Source organism: Myotis yumanensis, unplaced genomic scaffold (assembly GCF_028538775.1).
Source record: "Myotis yumanensis isolate MYYU_CA2020_CCGP unplaced genomic scaffold, mMyoYum1.0.hap1 SCAF_16, whole genome shotgun sequence".
In the NCBI taxonomy this organism is placed as follows: Eukaryota; Metazoa; Chordata; class Mammalia; order Chiroptera; family Vespertilionidae; genus Myotis; species Myotis yumanensis.
In genome coordinates, this window is record NW_027223767.1 from 14,651,827 (window position 1) to 14,676,951 (window position 25,125).

The following is a 25,125-nucleotide window of genomic DNA, read 5'->3' on the forward strand; positions in this document are numbered from 1 at the left end:
TGAGTGGCATTGTGGCAAAGATTTTTTTGTCAAAGAAATTTGGGAAATACTGTCTTGCCTACCATTGAAATTCAGGTTTTTTGATTGGGGGATTCTTACAGTTTGCCATCTTTTGGAGCAAGAGCGACAACAACACAATCAGTTAAAACATACGTGGCAGAAGGCCAATGACCAGTTTCTGGAATCTCAGCGTTTGCTGATGAGGGACATGCAGAGAATGGAGATTGTGCTAACTTCAGAACAGCTCCGACAAGTTGAAGAACTGAAAAAGAAAGATCAGGTGAGTAGCATTTTTATGGGACTTACTTGCTTTGTTGATAATGCATCCTCACTCATTCACATACATGTGACTTCATTATTTTATGTATATTAGAGACTGACTTAATCCTGAAATAAAGTGATGTATGCCATTTCAAAAAACATAGGTGCATTTGAGGGATTTTGTTTTTCAACTTTAGAAATGGCCTTACCTGGAAAAAAAACATGTTTAGAAATGATCTGCTACAGACTGCAGTATGCAACTGTGCATATTTCTGAGAAATTATTTCTCTATAGTTCTGTCCAGTTTCCCTAGGGCTCTTGAAGTATGTTAATCCAGGCCAGGTCTTGCATGAAATTGCTCTAAAAGCCTTAGAAGGTGACAGGGTGGGATGGAGAGGCTGAGTGATATGTAAAGGCAGGTGTCTAGAGTGCTGCATACCCAAGATCCTGTTCGCTTCTTATGATTTAAAAATTATACAAGTCCTCATGTTAAAAATATTTTGTTTTTAAGTACAAAGTAAAATTACAAATATAAAGTGATGAAGTAAAAACGATGTCTCTTGACATCTCTCCCACACCTCCCTTCCCAGAAGTAGCCACTTTTAAATCAGGAGTAATCAGCTTGGAAGATAGTCTTCCAGACCATGTCGTATATTTATTAGTGTATATTTAGAACTTTGTTTCCTACAGCTGATATCACAGTATAACTACTTATTTTATAACTTACTTAGAAGCATTATCTCATATATTTTCACATCAGAGATCTGTCTCTCGTTAGCTGGTAGCATGGATGTACTGTAATTGATTTAATCCTTCTTGTAGTGAGCATCTAAATAGTTTCCTTTTGTGTGTGTCATTTTAAACTGTTGCAGCTAATTGTGTATACGTACAATTATTTCCCTAGGATGGCTGTGTAGAAGCTTTTTAGATATTAGAAATATTTTATTTTATTCTTTTAATATATTTTTATTGATATCAGAGAGAAAGGGAGAGGGAGAAAGAGACTGAAACATCAATGATGAGAGAGAATCATGGATCAGCTGCCTCCTGCACACCCCCTACTGGGGATCGAGCCCGCAACCTGGGCATGTGCCCTTGACTGGAATCGAACCCAGGACCTGCACCCTCTCCAGTTTAGGCAGTTGGACATCCTTCTTGCAATCTGGGACCTCTGGCTCCTAACCACTCACCTGCCTGTCTGTCCTAACCACGCTGCCTGCCTGCCTGATCCCCCTAACTGCCCTGCCCTTCCCTGCCCGCCTGATCCCCCTTACTGCCCTCTCCTGCCGGCCTGTTCGCCCCTATTAACTTATTTTTTAATCTTATCCCCTTCACACACAATTGTATTTGACTTCCTTATTGGCTTCTCCCTGTCACACAATTTTTCTCTCTCTATTTAACGCTTTTTCCTACTGACTCATCATTTATAAACTTTTTTTTTCCTCCTTATTTCCTACTTCTGTTCCATCATCCTTCTTCCCATCTTTCTCCTACCTTCCCTCCCTCCCCACATTCCTTTTTTCCTTTATCTTTACTCCTCCCTCCCTCCCCTTTTCCTTCCTTCCCACCTTAATTTTTTTCTTCACTTCCTCCCTCGGACCTGCTTTGCTCCCTCCCCCATTTCTTCCTTCTTCCCATTCTCCTTTTAAGCTCTACCTTCTCCCCTTTAAAACTTTTCTTCCCTTCCTCTTTCTCTCATCCACATTCTTCTCTACTTACTTCCATTGTTTTAATATCTATCTACCTACCTAATTGTTCAGTAGCATTTATCTTTCTTTTCTGACTCCTACTTTTAAAATCTGTACCCAGTACACAACTATACTTGATTTGCATTATAGCTCCTACAGTTCACTCACACATCCTCTTTCCCTCTGCTCCCTACTGACTCCTTTATAAAGTTCTTCCCTCCCTCTTTCTCTTCTTAAAGCTTCTGGTGGGGGGGAGGGGCGGGGCGGGCGGCGTTAATCCCCAGCCCAGAGCTCAGCCCTCCCGCCACTGTCCCGTTCCCATTTCCTGCCCAGGATGCCCGGCCCAGCGAGGGTGGTCGAGGCCTACGCAAGGCTGCCCGGGTGCTGCTGCCATGAAGCAGGAGCGTCTCCACCTAGAAACCCTGTGACCGTCCTCCACTCCGTCCTGGACCTGTGGGCGCCTCCCAGCCAAGGGCCGCCACTGCCCTCCTCCCGCATCTGGGCGGGCTTCCCGCTCTGCGCTGCCTGCACCCTGCCCCTCGCTGGGTGCACCTGGTCTGCCCCCCCTCCCCCACCTGGTTGCCACCCCCTTCCGTGCAGTTTCTTTCCCTCCTATTGTATCCTATCCTACCCCTGGCCTTGAAGCTGCCAGAGCAGAGGGCGGGGACGCAGCCTGCTGATATGGTCCTGATGTGATGCTGTAATGGACAAATTTGCATATTCCTCTATTATTAAATTAGATTATTAGATTAGTTCTTAAAACAATAATACTGTCCAATTGAAGTAGAGAGTAATGACCAGTCTCTGATTTCAGAGTGTAGGCACTTAGTCACCACCCTCTTCCATATACCTCACTTCTCATGTGCCTGCTCTTTTCAGTCACATCAGACTATTCCGAATTCCCTCAGATGGCTGCCTGTGCCCTGTATTTTTGTACCTGCTTCCTTTTTCCCTGGAAGCCTTGCTTGTCTCCGCTCACAGAAGTGGCAAACTCATATTACTGATCCTTCAAGATCCACCTGAATTTCTAGCTCCCTCAAATGAAATCAGTCATTAAAAAAACCCATACTTGTATAGTATTGCAATTGTTTGTGAGTTTGTCCCTTCCCTCTAGGCATTAAAGGTATCTTGTTTTTGAGTGAATGACTACATCTACTTCAATCATTCCTTTTGTATTTCATATAAATTGGTGCATCTTTTTTTTTTTAAAAGATTTTTTAATTGATTTTTAGAGAGGGATGTAAAGAGTGGAGAGAGAGAGAAACATCAATGCGAGAGGCAAACGATTGCCTGCCTCCTACACACCACTCACTGGGGATGGAGCCTGAAACCTGGGCATGTGCCCTGACTGGGAATCCAACCAGCAACCTTTTGGTACATGGGATGACACCCAACCAACTGATCCACACTGGCCAGGGCTGTACATCTTTCTAATGGATAAGTAATATCCTTATTAGTCTTCTACAGTGATCTGAAGGACTGTTCTGTGCAAAGTTTCTTTCTTGGATAATTTGAAGAAGAGGAGGGGGCTTGCTTTCTTTTCTTTTTCTTTTACTTGTTTCTTGAGAGTGGAAGGGAGGGGGAGAGACGGAGAGATAGAAACATCGATGTGAGAAAGAAACATCAATTGGTTGCCTCCCGCACACGCCCCAACCAGGGCCAAGGATTGAGTCTACAATGAGGTATATGCCCTTGACCAGAATCAAACTCGGGATCCTTCAGTTCAAGGGTTGACACACCATTCTGTTTTAACCAGATGCCCTTAGATGTGATTACAAAACAAATAAACTTAAGTGTCCAGTTTTCTCTCACTATAAAGTTCTTGTTCATTTTTGTTTTGAGTGGTTAAAGAACTACAGGAATCATTAAATATAGATTACTGGGTAACATTTTTTTCTTTCTAACTTTTAGGAGGAAGATGAACAACAAAGACTTAATAAGAGAAAGGACCACAAAAAAACAGATGTTGAGGAAGAAGTGAAACTACCAGTAGTGTGTGCCTTAACTCATGAAGAATCTTCAGCCCAGTTATCAAATGAAGAGGTATAGTGAATCTGTAATTAAAATCATTGTATGCATGATGTTACCATGTTAGCTTCTCAAACATTAATCAGTTACATTGTTCATCTGGGAAGTGTATAACTACTAGCTGAAAATTAGATAAAATGATATTTACTTTCAGTCATTCTTAGGTTGGTATAAGTAGTACTATTTGAAACGTGTTGCAATTTCTCTCATAGTCTCTGAAATAATTTGGATGTTCTTTTATCCAGTGGTTCCAAAATTAAAACATTAGAAGAAATCTTTAATATCTGCAAAATCTTTTTATATGAATAATTAATGTTGTTAATACATTGAGCTTTTTGTTTAAAAGAGATTATTTAAAATGTTGAAACACTTAACTCCCTATAGCATATATGAAGTACAGACAGTCCCCAGGTTAGGTCAGACTCGATGTACATCGTGTTGTGGTTAAGTCGCCATCTCCTATTTATTTATAAAAAAAACAAAGTTCCGTCATTTCAACGTATGTACATATGTGCTTTATGTTTTTTATTTATTTACCACAAGTAAAGGTCAGGAATTGTTATCTTTTAAATTTTTTTTTACTGTTTCACTTCATTACTGCTGTGTATGTGCTCCATATGAGTGACATAGGTGCTAATGTAGGTAGGTTCCGACTTACGGCGAAAATCATGTTACTTTAGTTACGCTGTAGGAACAGATCTCTGACTTAACCCGAGGACCTACTGTATTAGGTCTTAAAGCCCTGAGAATAATAGTAAGTGAGGTTTGGCAGATTGTGGTGGGGTAGGGTATAACATTTCGGGTATTGGGAATGGATGGGGTAGGGGGACCTGGAGGTGGAAAGTGTAAGGTGGTGTGCTTATGGCCTCATTACCTTTCATCCACAGTGTGGACAGGCCTCCTCATTAGGTTTCCTGTCTTCAGCCTGTCCCACTCCATTGCACCCTCAGCGTTACTGGCAGATTTATTTTTCTTAAGTGCAGCTGTAGTCAGGCCACTCCCCTACTCAAAACTACCACTGCCTCCCATTGCCTACATAATGAAGTGCAAATTCCTCACTCAGATAGTCGAGGCCATTCATAATGTGCACTATGTTTTAGCCACATTGATTGTCTTGTGCTACACTCCCCACCTTGCATGTTGGTTTCTTCACCTGGAATGCTTATCTCCCTCTGCTTTTCTAATATTGAAATCCTTCTATTTATTCTTCAAGACTCATGCTGGTATCCGCTATTCAATGATAGAAATGCTTCTCTTATTGCCTTTAGGATAAAAACTAAAAAAGGTCCCTAGCTTGGCATACAGTTATTTAAAATGTTGAAACACTTAACTCCCTATAGCATATATGAAGTATTAACCAGTATTAGACAGTTGAAAGACCCTTCTAGCCTTACTGTGCTGGCCACTTCATCCTGGCCAGACATTTCTACTTACTGTCAGTGCTCACATGCCTTGTTAATACTGTCCCTGCTGCTTAGAATTTCATACTCACTTCCCTACCCCTGCCTCCTTTCCCGGCCTGCTACAGCAATTTCAGTTATATTGGATTAAGGGTCTTACCCACTTTCAGAGGTGTTTTTGTTTATTTTGCAGATTTACTCTGAGCCATGTGTATCTTCCTGGTGGCTTATATTTCCATGTTTATGGATTGTTTGACATTTTAAGAAAAGTTTATAAAAATCCTATCAGACATTGAAAAGTATGATGTAATTGTTTTTCTGCATTCTTTGTTTTGAATCATACACTGAGGACCACTAGGCCTGATTCTGTGGCATTTTTTTAAATAGTTAGATTCCCAGGAGATTGTTTCAACTTTTGGGTACTGCCAAATATTATGTGGTTTCTGTGTCATGCAGTCCTGTGTCCAGGAATGTTTGAAAAAGTTTCAAACATTTCCAAAAATATTTTAGCAGGAATATAGGAAAGGGAGATTTTTTGTGATTTGCCATGAAGCCTTTTTTAATTTTGTCTTAACAGATCTCTGATATATTGTGTATAGCATTATTTCATGACATTTGAAATAATCTTTTAGACTTTCAGATCTGATGTTTTGAATATTTGTTTTAAGTTGAGAATTAGGACAATTTACTTTAGCCTGTTGGTTTAAAGTTAATATGGAATGCTTTGGAAACTTAGTCATATTTATTGGTAATAAAAACATTTAAATTTGTAGGACATCATATCTTTAACCTTATGCTTAGAATATGCTTTTCTCACTACAATGTATATATGTTCATTATAGAAAACTTGAAAAATGCAGGAAGGTATACAAAGTAAAAATAACCGGTAGGCAATTCTGCTGCCCAGAGATAGTCACCAATAATATTTTGCTATGTACCCTCCTTTTCCCTCTTTTTCTGTTTTCATTCCCAAAGTTAATGTATATGTGTTTCTATTTGTACTTTTTAAACACAATCCAATTGTAACTCTACATAATGTTTTATATATCATTCCCTTCCCCCACACTTAAATCTGTCTTTAAAGGTTTTGACACATCAGTAAATGTTGTTTCCAAAAAAGATAATGTAATGGCTGACATATTTCAGCATTTAAATGTACCATAATTCCTTACTCTCCTACTGATTGACTGATGCCCAGGTTTTAATTTGTAAAAGTCACTGAGTGACAACATGGAGAGGTCAATGCTAGGGAAAGAAAAGTTTAATGGTATTCACATTCCTCTTAGAAATGAGAGTCATGCCCCAGCATATGTGATACACTAGGTGAGCCACCTAGGGAAGCAGCAGAGCTGGTCATGAGGCAGAACAGGAGTAAGGACAAAGCATGCCCTAAAGCCATTGTCGGGTTTTGGGGGGAAAAGGGAAGGAAGAGCAGGGTAAACGGCATAAAATTGGCTAGTTTGAGTAATTCTAGTGGGTTTTGGGGTAGGGGAAATACTGGCTTGGTGTGTAAGAGTCCGATAAAGGAATTGGCTGGAGATATTGACTCAGGATTGGTTGATTTGTATATGAAAGGCATGTTTGCAGGCATGATGTTTATTCTAGGAATTAGCTAGCTTGGGAAGGGCACTCTCTCCTTGGCCAGCAAGGCCCCAAAATGTCAAAAACATTGTAAAATATAGAAAATAAAAATACACTATTTGCACACTGATATATATAGTCAAGTTTGTCCATTTTTTACTAGTATCAACTTTTTCATTATTATAAGTAATGCCATAATGCTATTATATACAGGGTATCCCCAAAATGTATACACACTTTTAATAATTATTAATTCTAGTGGGTTAAATCTGAAAAGAAACATCAATTGAGCTATCAGAAAAAAAGTGTATACATTTTTTTGGGACACCCTTTATAATTCTTTTTTGTACAAAAATCATATGGACTTACCTGATTACTTCTTTAGTATAAGTTTGTGGGAAGAGAACTGCTGAGTTTGAGGATATAAACATTTGCAAAGTATTAGGACATATTGTTGAATCATCTTTTGGAAATACCACAACAGTTTACAATTCTCCTGGAAGTGTTCCTTATGCTGTCTGCTGTTTTTCTGCCCCTGTCCCCTCCCCTCTTTGTCACAGCAGCATTGTATGTGATAGCATTAGATGTTAGGCTCCTTCATAGTTCACAGAATGGGTTCCCAGTTCTTACTAGGATACTTCTTTGGGACCTTTGCCATAGCTATTTAATATATACTAGATTTGTGTTCCTTAGTTATCTGAATGTCACAGATGAAAGAAGTCAAGACCTTAATATAAAAGTTGTCAACTATTTTACCAAGTAAGGACATTTTTTAGACATGAAAAAAATTTTATTCCACAAACTTTTTTTAGTTCATAAAAGGAAGAACATTTAACAACAAAAAGTAGGAAGGCTATTATCCTATAAAATAAAAGCCTAATATGCAAATCGACCAAACGGAATGATCAAGCAAACAACCAGTCGCTATGATGTGCACTGACCACCAGGGGGCAGACGCTGAATGCAGGAGCTGCTCCCAGCCTGCAGGCCCCAGCCTAGCCAAGGCGGGTACCAGCAAAGGCCCCTGCCTCGATCGCTCTGCCAGTCAGCCCACAGATCAGCTCTGATCGCTAGCCAGGCCTCTAGTCTTAAAATAAAGGCTAGTACTTTAATTTTAGTGCATTTAGTTTCAAGAGAAACTTGCTGTATTTTCCTTGTTTTCTAATCCTCACTAGCTGTGTGACTGCATTACTGAATGGCACTGGTGCCCTTTTTTGCTTTAAGAATGTGCTGTACCACATTTTAAAAAATTGAGATGAAATTCATGTAACATAGAGTTAACCATTTAAAGTGCAGCAGAATTTAATATGCTTACAATGTTATTCAGTCATCACCTCTGTCTAGTTTCAAAACATTTTCATCACCCCCAAAAGGAGATCCTATATCCATTAAGGAGTCACTCCCCATTCTCTTTTCCTCTCAGCCTCTGGCAACCACTTGTTTGTTTTTGGTCTTTGTGGACTCATCTATTCTGGACATTTCATATATTTGGGGTCAAACGATATATATAACTTTTGCATCTGGCTTCTTTCACTTAGTGTGCCACATTTAACATGTAAATTACATCGTGCTTGAAACTTGATTTCTGGCATACCACATTACCCTCATTTCACTTCTGCCAATCTGCTACTCCTTCCTCTCTCCATCCCCAAAATGTGTTTTTCAGGGTTCTGCCCTTGATCTTCTCATCCTACAGATTATGTTAGGTGTTCTGATTTGGTGCTGTGATTTGAGTTATCATTATATGATGGTTACTCCCAAGTCTCTGTCTAAAGACTTAAATGTCCCTCTATTGGATGGACATCTCCACTTGGATATACAACAGGCATCTCACTCAACATACTCAGCACTGAATTTCAGCAAACCTTCTCTGACTGCTTATGTGTGGACTAAATTCCTCTCCTTGAGCTACCAAGCCATTCAGTACATAGTAGTAGCCTATCATTTTATTAAATACAATGTTCTGATAGCCTGCTTACTTGTTTAGTTTTTCATGAAGCCATAAGCATCTTGAGGGCAGAGATTGCTCACAGTTGTATCCTGAGTTTACAGGATGCAAGTTGTATCTTGTTCACAGATGTATCCCAAGTGCCTGGTTTAGTGCCCAGCAAGCAAATAGAGGATACTCAATAAATGTTTGTTCGCCCTGACCGGTTTGGCTCAGTGGATAGAGCGTCGGCCTGCGGACTCAAGAGTCCCGGGTTTGATTCCAGTCAAGGGCATGTACCTTGGTTGCGGGCACATCCCCAGTGGGGAGTGTGCAGGAGGCAGCTGATCGATGTTTCTCTCTCATCGATGTTTCTAACTCCCTATCCCTCTCCTCTCCTCTCTGTAAAAAATGAATAAAACATATTAAATAAATAAATAAATAAATAAATGTTCAATAAATACGTGAAGGTAACACACTAATGATTATCATGTGTAACTTGTGGCAAAATACTTTTAGCATATGGTAGTTTTCCTTTTTGAAAATACAGAGAATTTCCTAATGTAACAATATGTATTTTCACATTTCAGGAGCATTTAGATAGTACCCATGGTTCAGTCCATTCCTTAGATGCAGATTTACTGTTGCCATCTGGAGATCCATTCAGTAAATTGGACAATGACATGTTTAAAGATGGACTCAGGAGAGCACAGTCTACAGACAGCTTGGGAACCTCAGGCTCACTGCAATCCAAAGCTTTAGGTTATAACTACAAAGCAAAATCTGCTGGAAACCTGGACGAATCAGATTTTGGACCACTAGTAGGAGCAGATTCCGTGTCTGAGAACTTTGATACTGCCTCCCTTGGGTCACTGCAAATGCCAAGTGGGTTTACATTAACCAAAGATCAGGAAAGAGCAATCAAGGCAATGACACCTGAACAAGAAGAGACTGCATCTCTCCTCTCCAGTGTCACCCAGGGTATGGATAGTGCTTATATATCCCCCAGTGGTTATCGCTTAGTCAGTGAGACAGAATGGAATCTCCTGCAAAAAGAGGTAAGTTATCTTTCTCTTTTCCTCCTGATCACTTTGACCAATACTAGGTATCCAGAATTTATTGTTCATTCAGAAGATAGTCTCTGGAGTCAGTACATGTACATGCTGTTGGCAAGTGGATATTCACCTTATTGTCTGACCCTTGTCATAGTCTGCTTTGGCTCTCCCAGGTGATTATGATGAAGGAACTGACTAGCTAATTGCATTGAGTGTGAACTTTTCTACCTGAAGTCATAACTCTGAAGTGGAGCAGTCTGCCTGAATAGCATAGCTAAGTTTAAGTTAGAGTAGCCTGAATTTGCTTTGCTTTGCAGTTTCTATAATCTCAATGTATTCCAAGATTCCTACTTTTTCATCTTTCCTTGGTATTTAAAGTGCAAATGCTTGTCAGCAGTGAATGTTGAGAGTGAATTTAAGGGGAGAGGGTGGAAAATACGGGAGAGAAAAAAAGGCAGCCTTTAATGAGGTTAATTTTCCTTCTAATAGTATTTGTAAATTCAGAAGTAAGATAGAAGATAAAACCTATAATACAACTTGCATAGTGCTTTACAGATTACAAAGCCCTTTCACATACCTCATCTCTTTGAGCTTCTTAATAATAATGAGGTAGTCAGGACATGATTGTCTCCAATTTACAGGAGAAGAAAGCTCAAAAGGTCAAGTGAGTTGTTTAAGTTTCCCCTTTGACTTGGCAGCAAAACCTGGGTTAGAATACAAGTTTTCTGACTTCCAGTGCTTTCCTTTACCCAGGGTTACTTTTCTTTAAAGAAGCTGTCAATCAGTAAGTAGAACAGCTTATTAAGCTGCAGAGAAATGTTTCTTCTCTAACATGTGAGAAGGTGCTGCTTAATAGTTTCATACCTACTTGGTAATTGGAGCAGGTGAAATGGGTAATGGCACTGGTTCCTCCTCCCATCCCCTTCCTTGGCTGGGTTTCAGTTGTGAGTTTCATGGTATAGTACCTTCTGCTTGCTTTGTGTTTTCCTCAAATGTGGTGTTTTGTGGCACTTAGTCTTTTGGTGGTAACGTACTTGTATCAGAGGTTATGACTTTTTAGAATCCAATCCTATGTTGTAACTTCTTGCCTTAAGTACCTGAAGAAATTGTTTACTCCATGTTCTACTCTGAGTAACATAGGTAAGACTGTGCATGTGTTGCTCACGTTTGTGATGTAGAATTATTTTGTTCTGCCTGATAAGAGGTAATTTTGGTGCCCTTCAGGTACATAATGCTGGAAATAAACTTGGTAGACGTTGTGATATGTGTTCCAATTATGAAAAACAGTTACAAGGAATTCAGATTCAGGAAGCTGAAACAAGAGACCAGGTGAGTTTCTTTTGGGTATGCCAAATTGGTGAGCTGTTGTTCTTTTCATTGGAAGTGCAGAATTAATTGTTTTCCCCTCCCATTTGCTTTATGAAGTACATCCATCTTGTTAAATATGAAATAATTTGGTACATGCAGTGTCAGTTAGATCTCCAGTGGGAGCACACTAGAACCTCTGCGTCTGTGTGTCTTTGCTTCATCAGCTTGCCCAGCATCTCACAGGTCAGCTCAGCTCTTTCAGAAACACTGGTACATCCTACCTACAAACTTGCCCCTTCTGCTCAAGTGATACTATCATCCTATATAATATGCAAATGGACCATCACTCCATGGCCACCCCCATGTGGACACAAGATGGTCAGCAGGGGAGGGCAGTTGTGGGCGATCAGGCCAGCAGGGGAGGACAGTTGGAGGGGACCCAGGCCTGCATGGGAGGGCAGTTGAGGGGGGACCAGGCCTGCAGGGGAGGACAGTTAGGGGTGACCAGGCCGGCAGGGGAGGGCAGTTAGGGGTGACCAAGCTGGCACGGGAGTGCAGTTAGGGGAAATTGGGCTGGCAGGGGAGGGCAGTTAGGGGTGACTGGGCCAGCAGGGGAGGGCAGTTGGGGGCGACTAGACCTGCAGGGGAGGGCAGTTGAGGGGGACCAGGTCTGCAGGAGAGGGCAGTTGAGGGGGACCAGGCCTGCAGGGGAGGGCAGTTGGGGGTGACCGGGTCAGCAGGGGAGGGCAGTTAGGGGTACCAGGCTGGCAGGGGAGGGCAGTTAGGGGCAATTGGGCTGGCAGGGAAGCAGTTAGGCATCTATCAGGCTGGCAGGCAGAAGTGGTTAGGGGCAGTCAGGCAGGCAGGCGAGCAGTTGAGAGCCAGCAGTCCTGGATTGTGAGAGGGATTTCCCAGATTGGAGAGGGTGGGTGCAGGCTGACCTGAGGGACACCCCTACCCTGCCCCCATGCACGAATTTCATGCACCGGGCTTCTAGTGAGTATATAAACATGGAAAATTAATTAAATATCATATTAATTAGTATTTGGAATCTTCATTGCTTATTGCCTCTACTTCTTGTCATAAATTTGTTGAATTAATTAAGTTAATTTACAGGGTCACAGAAATTAAGATTAGGTTGATCTGGTACACTGAAATTGACATGTACCTTTTACAAATATAGTACCTAATAATGGGCTCCTCGGTAACACTTAGAAAATAATGTGGAATTTCGTGAGAGTAGGCTTGTGAAAGTATATGTAAGGAAAAGATACTTTTCCCCTACATTTCCTAATTGTTCTTTGATTGTTATGAAGATTGTTCTCTTTGTCTTTAAGATAAGTTTAGGCATATTAGAATGATGGCTTAATATTTTCAAATGTCATTGGCATTGATTTCCTGCCTATATGCTTTTTTCATAGATGGTTGAAAGGTAAATTTCTAAAGCTATTTGTGAAATTTAGGTTAGCCTTTGATAGTGTGGCATTGGAATGGGCTATCTTGGACTCTACAGTCATTTTAGTAGACATTCAACTGTGTTTGGCATTTTGCTGAATCCTGGGTATTCAGATACAAATAGAACATAGTACTTACTGCTTGCTCATAAGGAGCTTTCAGTGTTGCCAGCCAAGCTATCAGTTCCATATAGTTTGTTCCTGAGATGTATACACAGAACTGGCGGAGGGATAGGAACATCTAACTTTACTTTGGGCTCAGTTGAGTAACACTTGTGGGTAACTTTTGAGCTAAATTTCTTTTAGAACTCGAGTAAAAATTAATTAGGAAAAGAAGTGAGGAAAGGGTGTTCAAGGAGAGGAAAGATGTACAAAAGAGCAGAGTTATGAAGGAAAATTCTGTGTTCTAGAAGGTATGAATAGTTCTGTGGCTAGGCAAAGGGTGTGTGTGATAAAATAATGGGAGAGGAAGTTACAGAGGTCATGAGGACATTACTGAGGGAGGGGTGATAATTGAAGGGATTTAAATTTGATCCTGAAGACTTTAGGAGACATCTAGGGATTTTAAGTAGGGAAATAGTAATGTGATTTGACTTTTGTTTTAGAAAAAATGTCGTGTTAGTATGGATTGTAGATTGGAGGCAGAAGATATATTAGAGTCAGGGAGGCCAGGGAGCGTCCTAGCTTAGAGTACCCTGGAGGAAAAGCAGATAATGTATGTGAAAAATGATTTGTTAACTGTAAAGCAGAGTATGGTCATCAAATTAGGTCATTTATCTTTTTTTTTCTGAATTGACAAATCTATGATTTTTTCAGAGAAAGAAAATTGAATTTAAAAATTTTGGAGTCAAGACTTTTTCAATTTATAAAAGAATTCTGGTACTTCCTTCTAATTGACATTTAAAATTATATAGGTGAAAAAACTACAGGTGATGCTAAGGCAAGCAAATGACCAGTTAGAGAAGACAATGAAAGATAAACAGGAGCTAGAAGACTTCATAAAGCAGAGCACTGAAGATTCAAGTCATCAGGTAGGTAAATGAGGGTTTTTAGAATGTGACCCATGGGGGATGACTGGGTTGTTTAAATAAAAAAATTCTGAAAACTTAATAATGTTTCTTTCTTGCCCTGAAGATTTGGTAGTTCTATTTTCCCTCTGAACTATTGTTTTCTGGTATCTGTTTTATAGATTAAAAAAAACGCCACAAAACTTTTGAAGTAACTGATTAATGAATACCAGGAGGCTGATTCTCCTTTCCCCTTTGTTTTTTATTTGGTTTTCTGCTGCACAACAAACTTGCTGACAGGACAGATACTAATTATCTTTTTTTTTTTTTACTTTTTAAAAGTATAGTGTTCATACTAAAAACTCAGACATGCCAGAACTAACATTCTTGTAACAATATCAAGATTAAGTAATAGGACATTAGCCAGTACACCAGAAACATTCACTTTCTCCTCCACTTATCACCTCTTCCCCAGAGGTAACCATTGTCCTAACTTCTAACACCATTAGATTCGCTTTGTCTGTTTTTTTATTTTCTTATTTTAACAAATGGATCATATTGTTTGTATTCTTTTGTGTCTGTCTTCCTCTATTCAACATATGAGATTCTTACTCAAGATGCTTATAGCAGTATGCTTATTTTCATTGTCGTACAGTTGTACTAGTATATGGATATATCACAATTTAAATATCACAGTGAGCATTTGGGTTGTTTCTGGTTCTGGTATATTATAAATAATTCTGCTTTGACATTTTTGTATAGGGCTTGTTGAACATATTTCTGGTGGCTATATGCCTAGGAGTGAAATTCCTGGGTTAGAATGTTCAAAATGTCTTTAGTAGATACTAAGGCCAAAGCGTTTCGCAGTGTGGTTGTATGAATTTATACTCTGACCAGCAATATATGAGAAGAATTCCTGTGGATCGCAGTCTTGATAAACTTGATTTTATTAGTTATTTTAATTATAGCCATTTTGGTGGGTGTGAATATTATTTCATTGTGGCTTAGTTTGCAATTCTCTGATGACCATTGAGGTTATTTAGCATTTTTCATGTTAACTGGCTACTGGGATATCATTTTGTGTGTGTGTGATTCCTTCTCGAGTCTTATGCTGATTTTTTCTATTGCGTTGTATTCTTTTAATTTTTAAAAAGTTATTTGTTTATCTGATTTGTTAGTTGTTTTTCTAATCCTCACCTGAGGATATTTTTTCTGTTGATTTTTAGAGAGAGTGAAAGGGATGGGGGAGGGGGGAAAAGAAATAGAGAAGGGAGGGGGAAAGAGAGAAACATTGATGTGAGAGAGACGCATTGGCTAGTTGCCTCCTACACACACTCCAAACTGGCTGGGGATGGAACTTGCAACCCAGGTATGTGCCCTTGACTGGAATTGAACCTGTGACTCTCTGGTGTTTTGGCTGATGCTCTAACCATTGGACACACCTGCTAGGGAAGGAGTTTTTTTATATAATCTTCTTGGTGTCTTTTAGTGATTTGTGCTGCAAATGTCTTCTGCCCTATATCATCATGATCATTATTTTTTACTCTTCACTGGAGGATGTCTTTCATTGATTCTAGAGAGAGAGAGGGGAAGGGAGAGGGAGAGAGAAACATTGATGTGAGAGACAAACATTGATCAGTTGCCTCTTGTATGCACTCCGCCTGGGGATTGTACCTATAACCTGGGTATGTGCCCTGATCTGGAATAGAATCCGGGACCCTTCAGTGCATGGGGCAATACTCCAACCAGCTGAACTATCCAGCCAGGGCCTTGTTTTCATTATTTTAATGGTGGTTTTTGATGAACAGGAGTTCTTAAGTTAATGTAGTTAAATTTATTGATCTTTTCTTTATGATCAGTGAATGTTGACCCAGTTTTTATTTTTTTTTAATTTTTAAAAAAAATTTTTAAAAAATATATTTTATTGATTTATTACAGAGAGGAAGGGAGAGAGAGAGAGAGCCAGAAACGTCAATGAGAGAGAAACATCGATTAGCCGCCTCCTGCACACCTCCCACTGGGGATGTGCCCGCAACTAAGGTACATGCCCTTGACCAGAATCGAACCCAGGACCCTTCAGTCCGAAGGCCAATGCTCTATCCACTGAGCCAAACCTGCTACAGCTGGCCCAGTTTTTAAAAGAATGTTTTCTTACCTTGGGGTTATGAACATCTGTTTTTAATACTGTTTGGTCATGATGAACTCCTTTAGCTTTTGTTCTCTGAGAAATTCATCTGTCCTTTGATTCTAAATGATAGCTTTGTTGAGTAGAGTAATCTTGGTTGTATATCCTTGCTTTTCACCACTTTGAATGTTTCCTGTCAACCCCTTCTGGCCTGCAATGTTTCTGTTGAGAAATCTCACACTCTTTTTTTTTTTTAGGGGGTGGGGAGGAGATTTGTTGTTCTGCTTATTTGTGCATTCATTGGTTGAATCTTGTATGTGCCTTGACTGAGGATTGAACCCACAACCTTGGTGTATCAGGATGATGCTCTAACCAACTGAACTACTGAGCCAGGACTCAGCCAACAGTCTTAGGGTACTCCCCTCTAGGTAACTAACTGCTTTTCTCTTGCTGCTTTTAAGATTCTCTCTTTGGTCTTTAACCTTTGGCATTTTAATTATGATGTGTCTTGGTGTGGGCCTCATTGGGTTCATGTTGTATGGGAGTCTGCATTTCCTGGACTTATATGTCTGTTTTTTCCGCCAGGTTAAGGAAGTTTTCTGGGTTTTTTTTTCAAATAGATTTCAATTCCTTGCTCTCTCTCTTCTCCTTCTGGTATCCCAGTTGCAAATGTTGGTACATTTGACGTTGGGCCCAGAGGCCCCTTAAAGTACCCTCTTTTTTTAAATTTTTTTCTTTTTGCTGTTCCAGTTGTTTTTCACTACCTTATTTTTCAAATTGCTGATTTGATTCTTTGCTTCATCTAATCTACTGTTCATTCTCTCTAATGTACTCTTCATTATAGTTATTGCATTTTAAATTTCTGACTGGTTCTTTTTTTGTTTTCTATCTCCATTTTTTGTTTCCTATCTCCTTGTTGAAGTTCTCAGTGAGTTCATCTCTTCTTCCCCTAAGTACTTTGAGCATTTTTATAACCAGTGCTTTGACCTTGGCACTTGGTAGGTTGTCTCAATTTTGTTTAGTTCCTTTTCTAGAGTTTTGTTCTGTTCTTTCATTTGGGACATGTTCTTTGTCTCCTCATTTTGGCTGCTTCCTGTGCTTGTTTCTGTGTTAGGTAGAGCTGCTGTGTCTCCTGGTCTTGGTAGAGTGGCCATATGTAGTAGGTATCCTATGGGGCCTAGTCTCCATGGTCACCTGAACCGGTTGCTCCAGGTGTGTGTGTCACTTGTGTGGGTTGTGTGTGCCCTCCTGCTATAGTTGAGCCTTAATAGCTGTTGGCATGTCAGTGGGAGGGATTGACTCTCGGGCTGTGAGGACTGGGCATGACTGCAGCAGAGGAGTTGTTGTGCAGGGGCTGACCCTGTGGAGCAGGATTTGTTCTAATGGGACTCTGGTGTCTGCCAATTGCGCTCTTAGAGTGTGTCACTTGTGGAGGTAGCTGGGTGGAGCTCTGGTGTGGTCTTAAACTGGCCAACAGGGTTTGTTGGTTCTAGGGACTCTTGGGAGGGGCTCTGGTGCAGGTCAAAGTGATCTGTGATGGTTGCCACTTGTGGTGGACTTTGAGGTGCCTGGGAGAGGCCAAGCTGGGAACCATAGCTGGCTGCCACTAAGGCCCAGCTAGGAATCACTTAGCAGGAAGTATGGGGCATGCTGAAGCCAGAAGCTGCTTGTGAACCTTTGAGAGATTTTAGTAAAGTTGTTCCTGGGTTTGGGGTATTGTAAATGAATAATACATTTTCTAACATTCTAGTTTGTGTCTTTTGTTGGACATACGGACTCATTTCTTTTGAGTATATCTATGAGTGAAATTAAAGTTTTTGCTTAGGCTTATTTTTTTTTGCTCTAGTAGCTAGCTGTTTCCATTGGTTATTCTTTAAATAATTGATATATGTTAGACTTTCACATGCATCTATATGACTTTTTAAAAATATATATATTTTATTGATTTTTTACAGAGAGGAAGGGAGAGGGATAGAGAGTTAGAAACATCCATGAGAGAGCAACATCCATCAGCTGCCTCCTGCACACCCCCTACTAGGGATGTGCCCGCAACCAAGGTACATGCCCTTGACCGGAATCGAACCTGGGACTCTTCAGTCCACAGGCCGACGCTCTAGCCACTGAGCCAAAGTGGTTAGGGCCTATATGACTTTTTTTTAAATATATATTTTATTGATTTTTTACAGAGAGGAAGGGAGAGGAATAGAGAGTTAGAAACATCGATGAGAGAGCAACATCCATCAGCTGCCTCCTGCACACTCCCTACTGGGGATGTGCCTGCAACCAAAGTACATGCCCTTGACCGGAATTGAACCTGGGACCCTTCAGTTCACAGGGCAACGCTCTATCCACTGAGCCAAATCAGTTAGGGCTAGATGTCTTTTTAAATCTTCCGTATTTTCCATTTTTGGCTTTATTTTCTTCAGGTCTGTGTTCTACTTCACTGATTTTCTTTTCAAATAGGTCTAATCTGTTGAAATCCATTGAGTTTTTAATTTAGGTAAATTTTTCAGTTTTTTTAATCCATTTGGTAATTTTTAAAAATTTTTTGGTTAATCCTCACCTGAGGATAATTTTTTCCTCATTGATTTTTAGAGAGAGTGGAAGGGAGGGAAGAGGGAGAAAGAGAGGAGAGAAACATCGATGTGGGAGCAATACATTGATTGGTTGCCTCCTGCACACCCCCGACCTGGCCAGGATTGGGCCTGCAACCCAGTTACATGCCCTTGACTGGGAATCGAACCCAGACCCTTCAGTTGGCAGGCCGATGCTCTAACCACTGAGAAAAACCGGCCAGGACAATTTGGTAATTTTTTATTGTTTTCAGTTCTCTGAAACATTTTCTTTCAAATCTCCAAACAGATCAAGTATATTTTAAAGTCTGCCTCTAATAATTCACATATCTGAATTCATTGTAGATCTGTTTCTGTTATATTTTTTAAATCATTTCCTCTTGTTTTTATCATATTTTCTTGTGCATTTTTACTTGAGTGGTAGACATTGTATATGAAAAATTATTGAAACAATACAAAGGCATTTTCCTTATAAGAGTCAGGTACTAATAGTCCTATATCACCTTGAGCCTGTTATAGGAATTGTGATTATAGAAAATCGTGAAGGTTGTATTATTTTAAATTCTTCCTTACCCTCAGGTATGGTCCTTTGGGGACCCAATCTGAAGTGCAGAGTGTTTACCAGGGGTCCCTTTGCGAAGTGGATCCTTGACTCCCAGACACTCTGCTCAGCTTCTCAGTGTCACATCTGTTTCTTTTGGAATTGGCACATTCTTCTAGAGAAGAGCTGTTCCAGATGCTGCACTCACCACTCCCAGTGTGCTCACTCTGGACCTGGGCTCCGTGATTTTTTTTTGCCTTATTTTCCAATGTCTCAAGAGTACATACATGTCTTCAATATTTTGGTCTCATTTTTCTAATTCTTGATAGAAAGGTGGTTTCACATGATCCAAATCACTACTACTGGAAGCAGAATTTGGACAATATTTTAACTGTGTAAACAAATTTGTTTTAATTTATTTTATAATTTTTAAGATTATTATTGATGACTAGGTCACAATGATTAATATCTGTGGCTAGAGGCCCATACAGTGCCGTTTGCTCATGTGTGGCAGCACGTGATCCTGGGGACTTCGGCACTGCTTTGTGATAGCTGAAAGGCTGAGGCTTTGTATGCAGCAGATGCTCACATACCTGTTGATGAGTGATGAGTGGGTTACGATAACTGATACATAATCCTATACATTAAGCAAGCAGAGATGGAAGAGTTAGTTTCAGAATAACCAGTTTCATAACTGCTATTTTTTGTATGTTTTTTTTGTTTTGTTTTGTTTTTTTTTGTAAAAGATCTCAGCACTTGTCCTAAGAGCCCAAGCATCTGAGGTTTTACTTGAAGAGTTACAACAGGGGTTTTCCCAAGCAAAGAGGGATGTTCAGGAACAGATGGTAAGTTAATATTTAAATAAATGTTAAGTATGTTCAATATAGTTCTTTTTGTTCTGTCTTGAAATCATCTTTGATATGACTTTATCTCCCAGACCAAAGTGTGGTTACTGTTACGTTCTCCAGGGCCTACAGTAATGGGCATTAGTTTAGTATGCTGCCTTATAAAGGGCATAATAATGTAAGCATTATTATGTAAAGACATTATTTCTTTTTAAGCCTACCTTCTGACCTCCCAATATTCCAATCTACTTTTCTGATTTCAGAAACCTAAATCAAATAAACTGTGGACGACATTTAATTTTCAGTTCCAAGTACAAACTAAAACTTGAAATCTCTCAGAGCCCTAGCAGCTGTAGCTTATAAGCAGTTATGCTTTTCCTGGACAGCGAATTTACCTAAAATAACCTCATTAATTGCCCACAAGTTATGATAAAGCATGCTGATAAACCCTGCTGTGGCCCTGGGAACTTTGAGAAGCCATTCATTTTGAGATGGTTGGGGTAAGAGAGCTTCTTGAAGAAGAGCTGGCTGGAAGCTCTGCAAAATAGTTCCCCAGATTTGGGCCTCCTCCGTCATCTGACTCCATTTGCCTTATTCTTCCTTTTTTCTCAAAGTTGGGACCCTGCATCTGATGGCCCTTTGTAAATTATAGCATTGTTGGTTCTGCTGGGATGGCCCTACAGGGCTGCCTCTTGTCCAGCTCTTCCAGGGATGACCAAAACAGCATCAGGTCACATGGCAGTGGTTTCTTCTTTCTTTTTTTAAAAATCTTTTTTGTTATTATTGATTTTTAGAGAGAGAGGAACATCACTGAGAGAGGAACATCATTGGTAGGCTGCCTCCTGTACGCCCCCTACTGGGGATGGAGCCTGCAACCTGGGCATGTCCCCTGACTGAGAATAAATTGGCATCCTCTTGGCTCCTGGGTCGATGAACCACACTGGCTAGGAGGGTTTCTTTTTGGTTGGCATTGGGTCAGTGTCTGAATGACCTTTAAGCTAACTTCTAAATCCTAGCCCTGATCTGTTTCATACTTGCAATTGTTTCTCAGTCTCTTTCTCTTTCATATTATATATGCACATACAGGGTGGGACAAATAGATTATCAGTTGTTCATATGGAAAAATAATATAGTAATTAATAATCCCATATAATAAGAGATATGCTAATTAGCCCAGATATGCTAATTAGTCACAACCAGATATGCTAATTAGTCATGACAGGTTATGCTAGTCACAACCAGTATGCAAAATGACCATCACTCCAACGCAATAATAAGAGAGGAATATGCTAATTAGTCGTAGCCATTATGCAAATTGACCATCACTCCCAACACACAAGATGGCCACCCTCATGTGGCCACAAGATGGCCAGCAGGGGAGGGCAGTTGGGGGCGATTGGGCCAGCAGGGGAACAGTTAGGCATTGATCAGGCTGGCAAGGGAACGGTTAGGGGGTGATCAGGCTGACAGGCAGAAGCGGTTAGGAGCAATCAGGCAGGCAGGCAGGCGAGTGTTTGGGAGCCAGCAGTCCTGGATTATGAGAGGGCAGTCGGACATCCCTTGAGGGGTCCCAGATTGGAGACGGTACAGGCTGCCCTGAAGGGACACCCCCCTCCATGGCTGGTGAGCACAGCGGCGGTGGTAGGAGCCTCGCCCGCCTCCTTGGCAGCACTAAGGATGTCTGTGGGCCTAAGCCGTCAGTTGGACATCCCATAAGGGCTCCTGGACTGCAAGAGGGCGCAGGCTGGGCTGAGGGGACCCCCCGCCCCCACTCCCGAGTGCACAACTTTCGGGCACTGGGCCTCTAGTACAAGAATAACCGTTTTGCATACTCACATCTGTAAACCTACTTTTGCCCCACCCTGTGTGTGTTTTTTTCTCCTTAAGAATATTGGCTCTGGAACATACTACCTTACTCTAAAGAGCTTTTTATTTTATTTTATTTTTTGAGAGAGAGAAGAAGAGAGAGAAACATCGATGTGAGAGAGAAACATCTATAGGTTGCCTCCCATACACACCCTGCCTGGGGATGGAATCTGCAACCTGGGTATGTGCCCTGACTGGGAATGGAACCCACAGCCTTTTGGTGTATGGGATGATTGATGCTCCAACCAACTGAGCGACCTGGCCAGGGTTGTATGTATTTTCTGAACAATTTGGAATTAAGCTGTAGACATCATATACTCCCAAACATTTTACTATGTATTTCCTAAGAACAAAAATGGTGTATATAACTATAATGTTATTATAGTGGACCCTTGCACAATGTGGGGTTCGGGACATTGACCCCAGCACAGTTGAAAATCCATGTACATAACTTTTGACTTCCCAAAATATAACTACTAATAGCCTAATAGCCTACTGTTGACTGGAAGCCTTACAAGTAATATCAGCAGTTGATTAACACATATTTTGTGTTATGTACATTATATACTGTATTTAAAAAATTTTTCTTTTTTTTTTTTTTTTAAATATATTTTATTGATTTTTTACAGAGAGGAAGGGAGAGAGATAGAGAGTTAGAAATATCGATGAGAGAGAAACATCGATTAGCTGCCTCCTGCACATCTCCTACTGGGGACGTGCCCGCAACCCAGGTACATGCCCTCGACCGGAATCGAACCTGGGACCCTTCAGTCCGCAGGCCGACGCTCTATCCACTGAGCCAAACCGGTTTCGGCTAAAAAATTTTTCTTTAATTGATTTCAGAGAGGAAGGCAGAGGGAGAGAGAGAGAAAAATAGAAACATCAATGATAGAGAATCATTGACCGGCTGCCTCCTGTATGGCCCCCACTGGGGATTGAACCTGCAACCCTGGGCATGTGCCCTGACCAGGTATCCAGCCGTAATCTCCTGGTTCATAAGTCGAAGCTCAAACCACAAGGGTTGGGCTGGAATTTTTTCTTAAACTATAAAAATGTATAAATACTTAGAAGTTTCACTTTCATTCCGTATTTTTTTTACTCCCATATATGATCATTTAAATTTATCTTTTATCTTTGTTTTTTCTTTTTGAAGGACAAACTTGCCAGCAGCCAGTTTGTCCTTCAGGATGCAGTCAGTGGTCAGCCTCCTGAAATGTTCTCTAACCCTCTCCCCTAATTAGGTGCCCTTCCGTCCTTTTACCACTGCTGGGCCCATTCTGTCCTCGCACTTGTATTATGGTTGGTAATCTTTGGTTTACTCACCTTTCCCTCCATTGCACCATGAGCTTCTCCAGGGCATCTGTCTTGTATTCCCCATGGGCATCAAAATGCCTAGCATAGAGTAGTAGCTGCTAAATAAATATTGGGGGAGTGAGTAATTTACATTTTTGTATTTAAGTTAAATGACTTAGTAGTAAAACAGCAGAAATTAAGTACTTTTGTGGAATTTTATCTTTTTTTAAAAAAATATATTTTATTGATTTTTTACAGAGAGGAAGGGAGAGGGATAGAGAGTTAGAAACATCGATCAGCTGCCTCCTGCACACCTCCTACTGGGGATGTGCCTGCAACCAAGGTACATGCCATTGACCGGGATCGAACCTGTAACCTTTCAGTCCATAGGCCGATGCTCTGTCCACTGAGCCAAACCAGTTACGGCTGGAATTTTATCTTATATAACTTTTATATTGATACAAATTCATATGAAGTACCTAACATAGTTTTCTACATCAGCAAGCAGAAATAGGAGCTTATCCCATTTTAAGAATGAGCTACTTAAGGCTGTTTTATTTCCTAAACATATATCCTCTTGATGATGTCTAATATTGGGAGTTCTTGGGCCATTCACAGTGATCCTGAGCTTGAATGTATGTACATGTCATGAAAAGTGAAGAAAGATACTGCTTTTGGTTTCTCCCTACTTCATGTTGAATGCATGCTATCAGGAAAGAGGAGGCTTGTACTGTATGCTCTATTTAATACAAGTCTTAATTGTGTCAGACACTTCCATGTAGCTAGAGATACTGTTCCTTCTGGAGTCCAAGATATGGGGGAAGAGAGTCAATACTTTTAGTCTGTTGGTAGAAGCGTAAAATGAGCTCAAATAACTTGCTTCATTGCCTGTCCCTTCAATATATGTAAAGGCTGCAAGTCAGTCTATGAGGTTTATGCACTCTGTCTCCTCAGCCCTCATTTGGTTTGGCTTGTGTTTCTCTGGTGCAGCTATCAGCAGATAGGATTTAATCTTTCTGGCTGTGATTAGTATCTGTTTCTATTTTAGGCAGTGCTGATGCAGTCACGGGAACAGGTTTCAGAAGAGTTGGTGAGGTTACAAAAAGACAATGACAGTCTTCAGGGAAAGCATAGCTTGCATGTGTCATTACAGCAAGCAGAAGACTTCATTTTACCAGACACTATAGAGGTAACTTATTTTCCACCTGCTCAAAATGCAAACAAACACATTTTCTGAAATGGCTATAAATTCTTCTTTTTTAAAAAAACAGGCTTTATTGAGATATAATTGACATACCAAATACTTCATCCATTTAAAGTGTATAATTCAGTGGTTTTTAGTATATTCTCAGATATGTAGCCATCACCACAATCAATTAAGAACATTTTCATCACCTCAGAAAGAAACTCCTTACCCTTCATTCCTTCACCCTACAGCCTTAAGCAACTACTAATCTACTTACTACCTATTGATGGCCCTGTTCTGGATTGTCACATGAATGGAATCATAGTTCTTTTTAATCCTCACCTGAGGATATGTCTTGGATTAAACTGATTTTAGAGAGAGGGAGGAAGGAAGAGAGAGAGAGAGAGAGAGAAACATTGATCGGTTGCTTTCTGTACCCACCTCTACTGGGGATCGAACCCACAACCTGGGTATGTGCCCTGACTGGGAATCAAACCCATCACCTTTCAGTGTACTGGATGATGCTCTGGCCAACTGAGCCACACCAGTCAGGACTGGAGTAATATAGTTTGTAGTCTGTTGTGACTGGCTTCTCCCACATAGCATACTATTTTCAAGGCTCATCCATGTCATAGCATGTATCAGTTCTTCATTCCTGTACCTATTTGTTGATGGACATTTGGGTTGTTTAATGTTGCTATGTGGGTTTTCACATATGGGTTTTCATGTAGACATGTGTTTTCATTTCTCTTGGGAAAAACCTAGCAGTGGGATTGCTTGGTGTCTGATTATTTGAGGATTGCTCCACATCCTCACCACTTGTTTCACTTAAAAAAAATTTTAAAATTGATTTCAGAGAGGAAGGGAGAGGGAGAGAGAGATAGAAACATCAATGATGAGAGAGGATTATTGATCAGCTGCCTCTTGCACGCCCCCCTACTGGGGATCGAGCCCGCAACCTGGGCATGTGTTCTGACCAGGAATCGA

General features: G+C 40.5%; 1 protein-coding gene across 2 annotated transcripts in view; it reads left to right on the forward strand.

The window, feature by feature from the left end:
* The window catches only part of RABEP1 (rabaptin, RAB GTPase binding effector protein 1), a 109,998-nt gene that overhangs the window by 74,040 nt on the left and 10,833 nt on the right, over positions 1–25,125 (forward strand). Inside the window, exons 7-13 of one of the 2 annotated variants that reach the window (XM_070393708.1) lie at positions 102–280; positions 3,861–3,992; positions 9,476–9,943; positions 11,165–11,269; positions 13,617–13,733; positions 19,695–19,793; positions 24,001–24,141. In XM_070393708.1, the coding sequence (XP_070249809.1) occupies positions 102–280; positions 3,861–3,992; positions 9,476–9,943; positions 11,165–11,269; positions 13,617–13,733; positions 19,695–19,793; positions 24,001–24,141 (1,241 nt within the window). The remainder of the gene's footprint in view (positions 1–101; positions 281–3,860; positions 3,993–9,475; positions 9,944–11,164; positions 11,270–13,616; positions 13,734–19,694; positions 19,794–24,000; positions 24,142–25,125) is intronic. The other variant, XM_070393709.1, reaches the window with a different exon arrangement.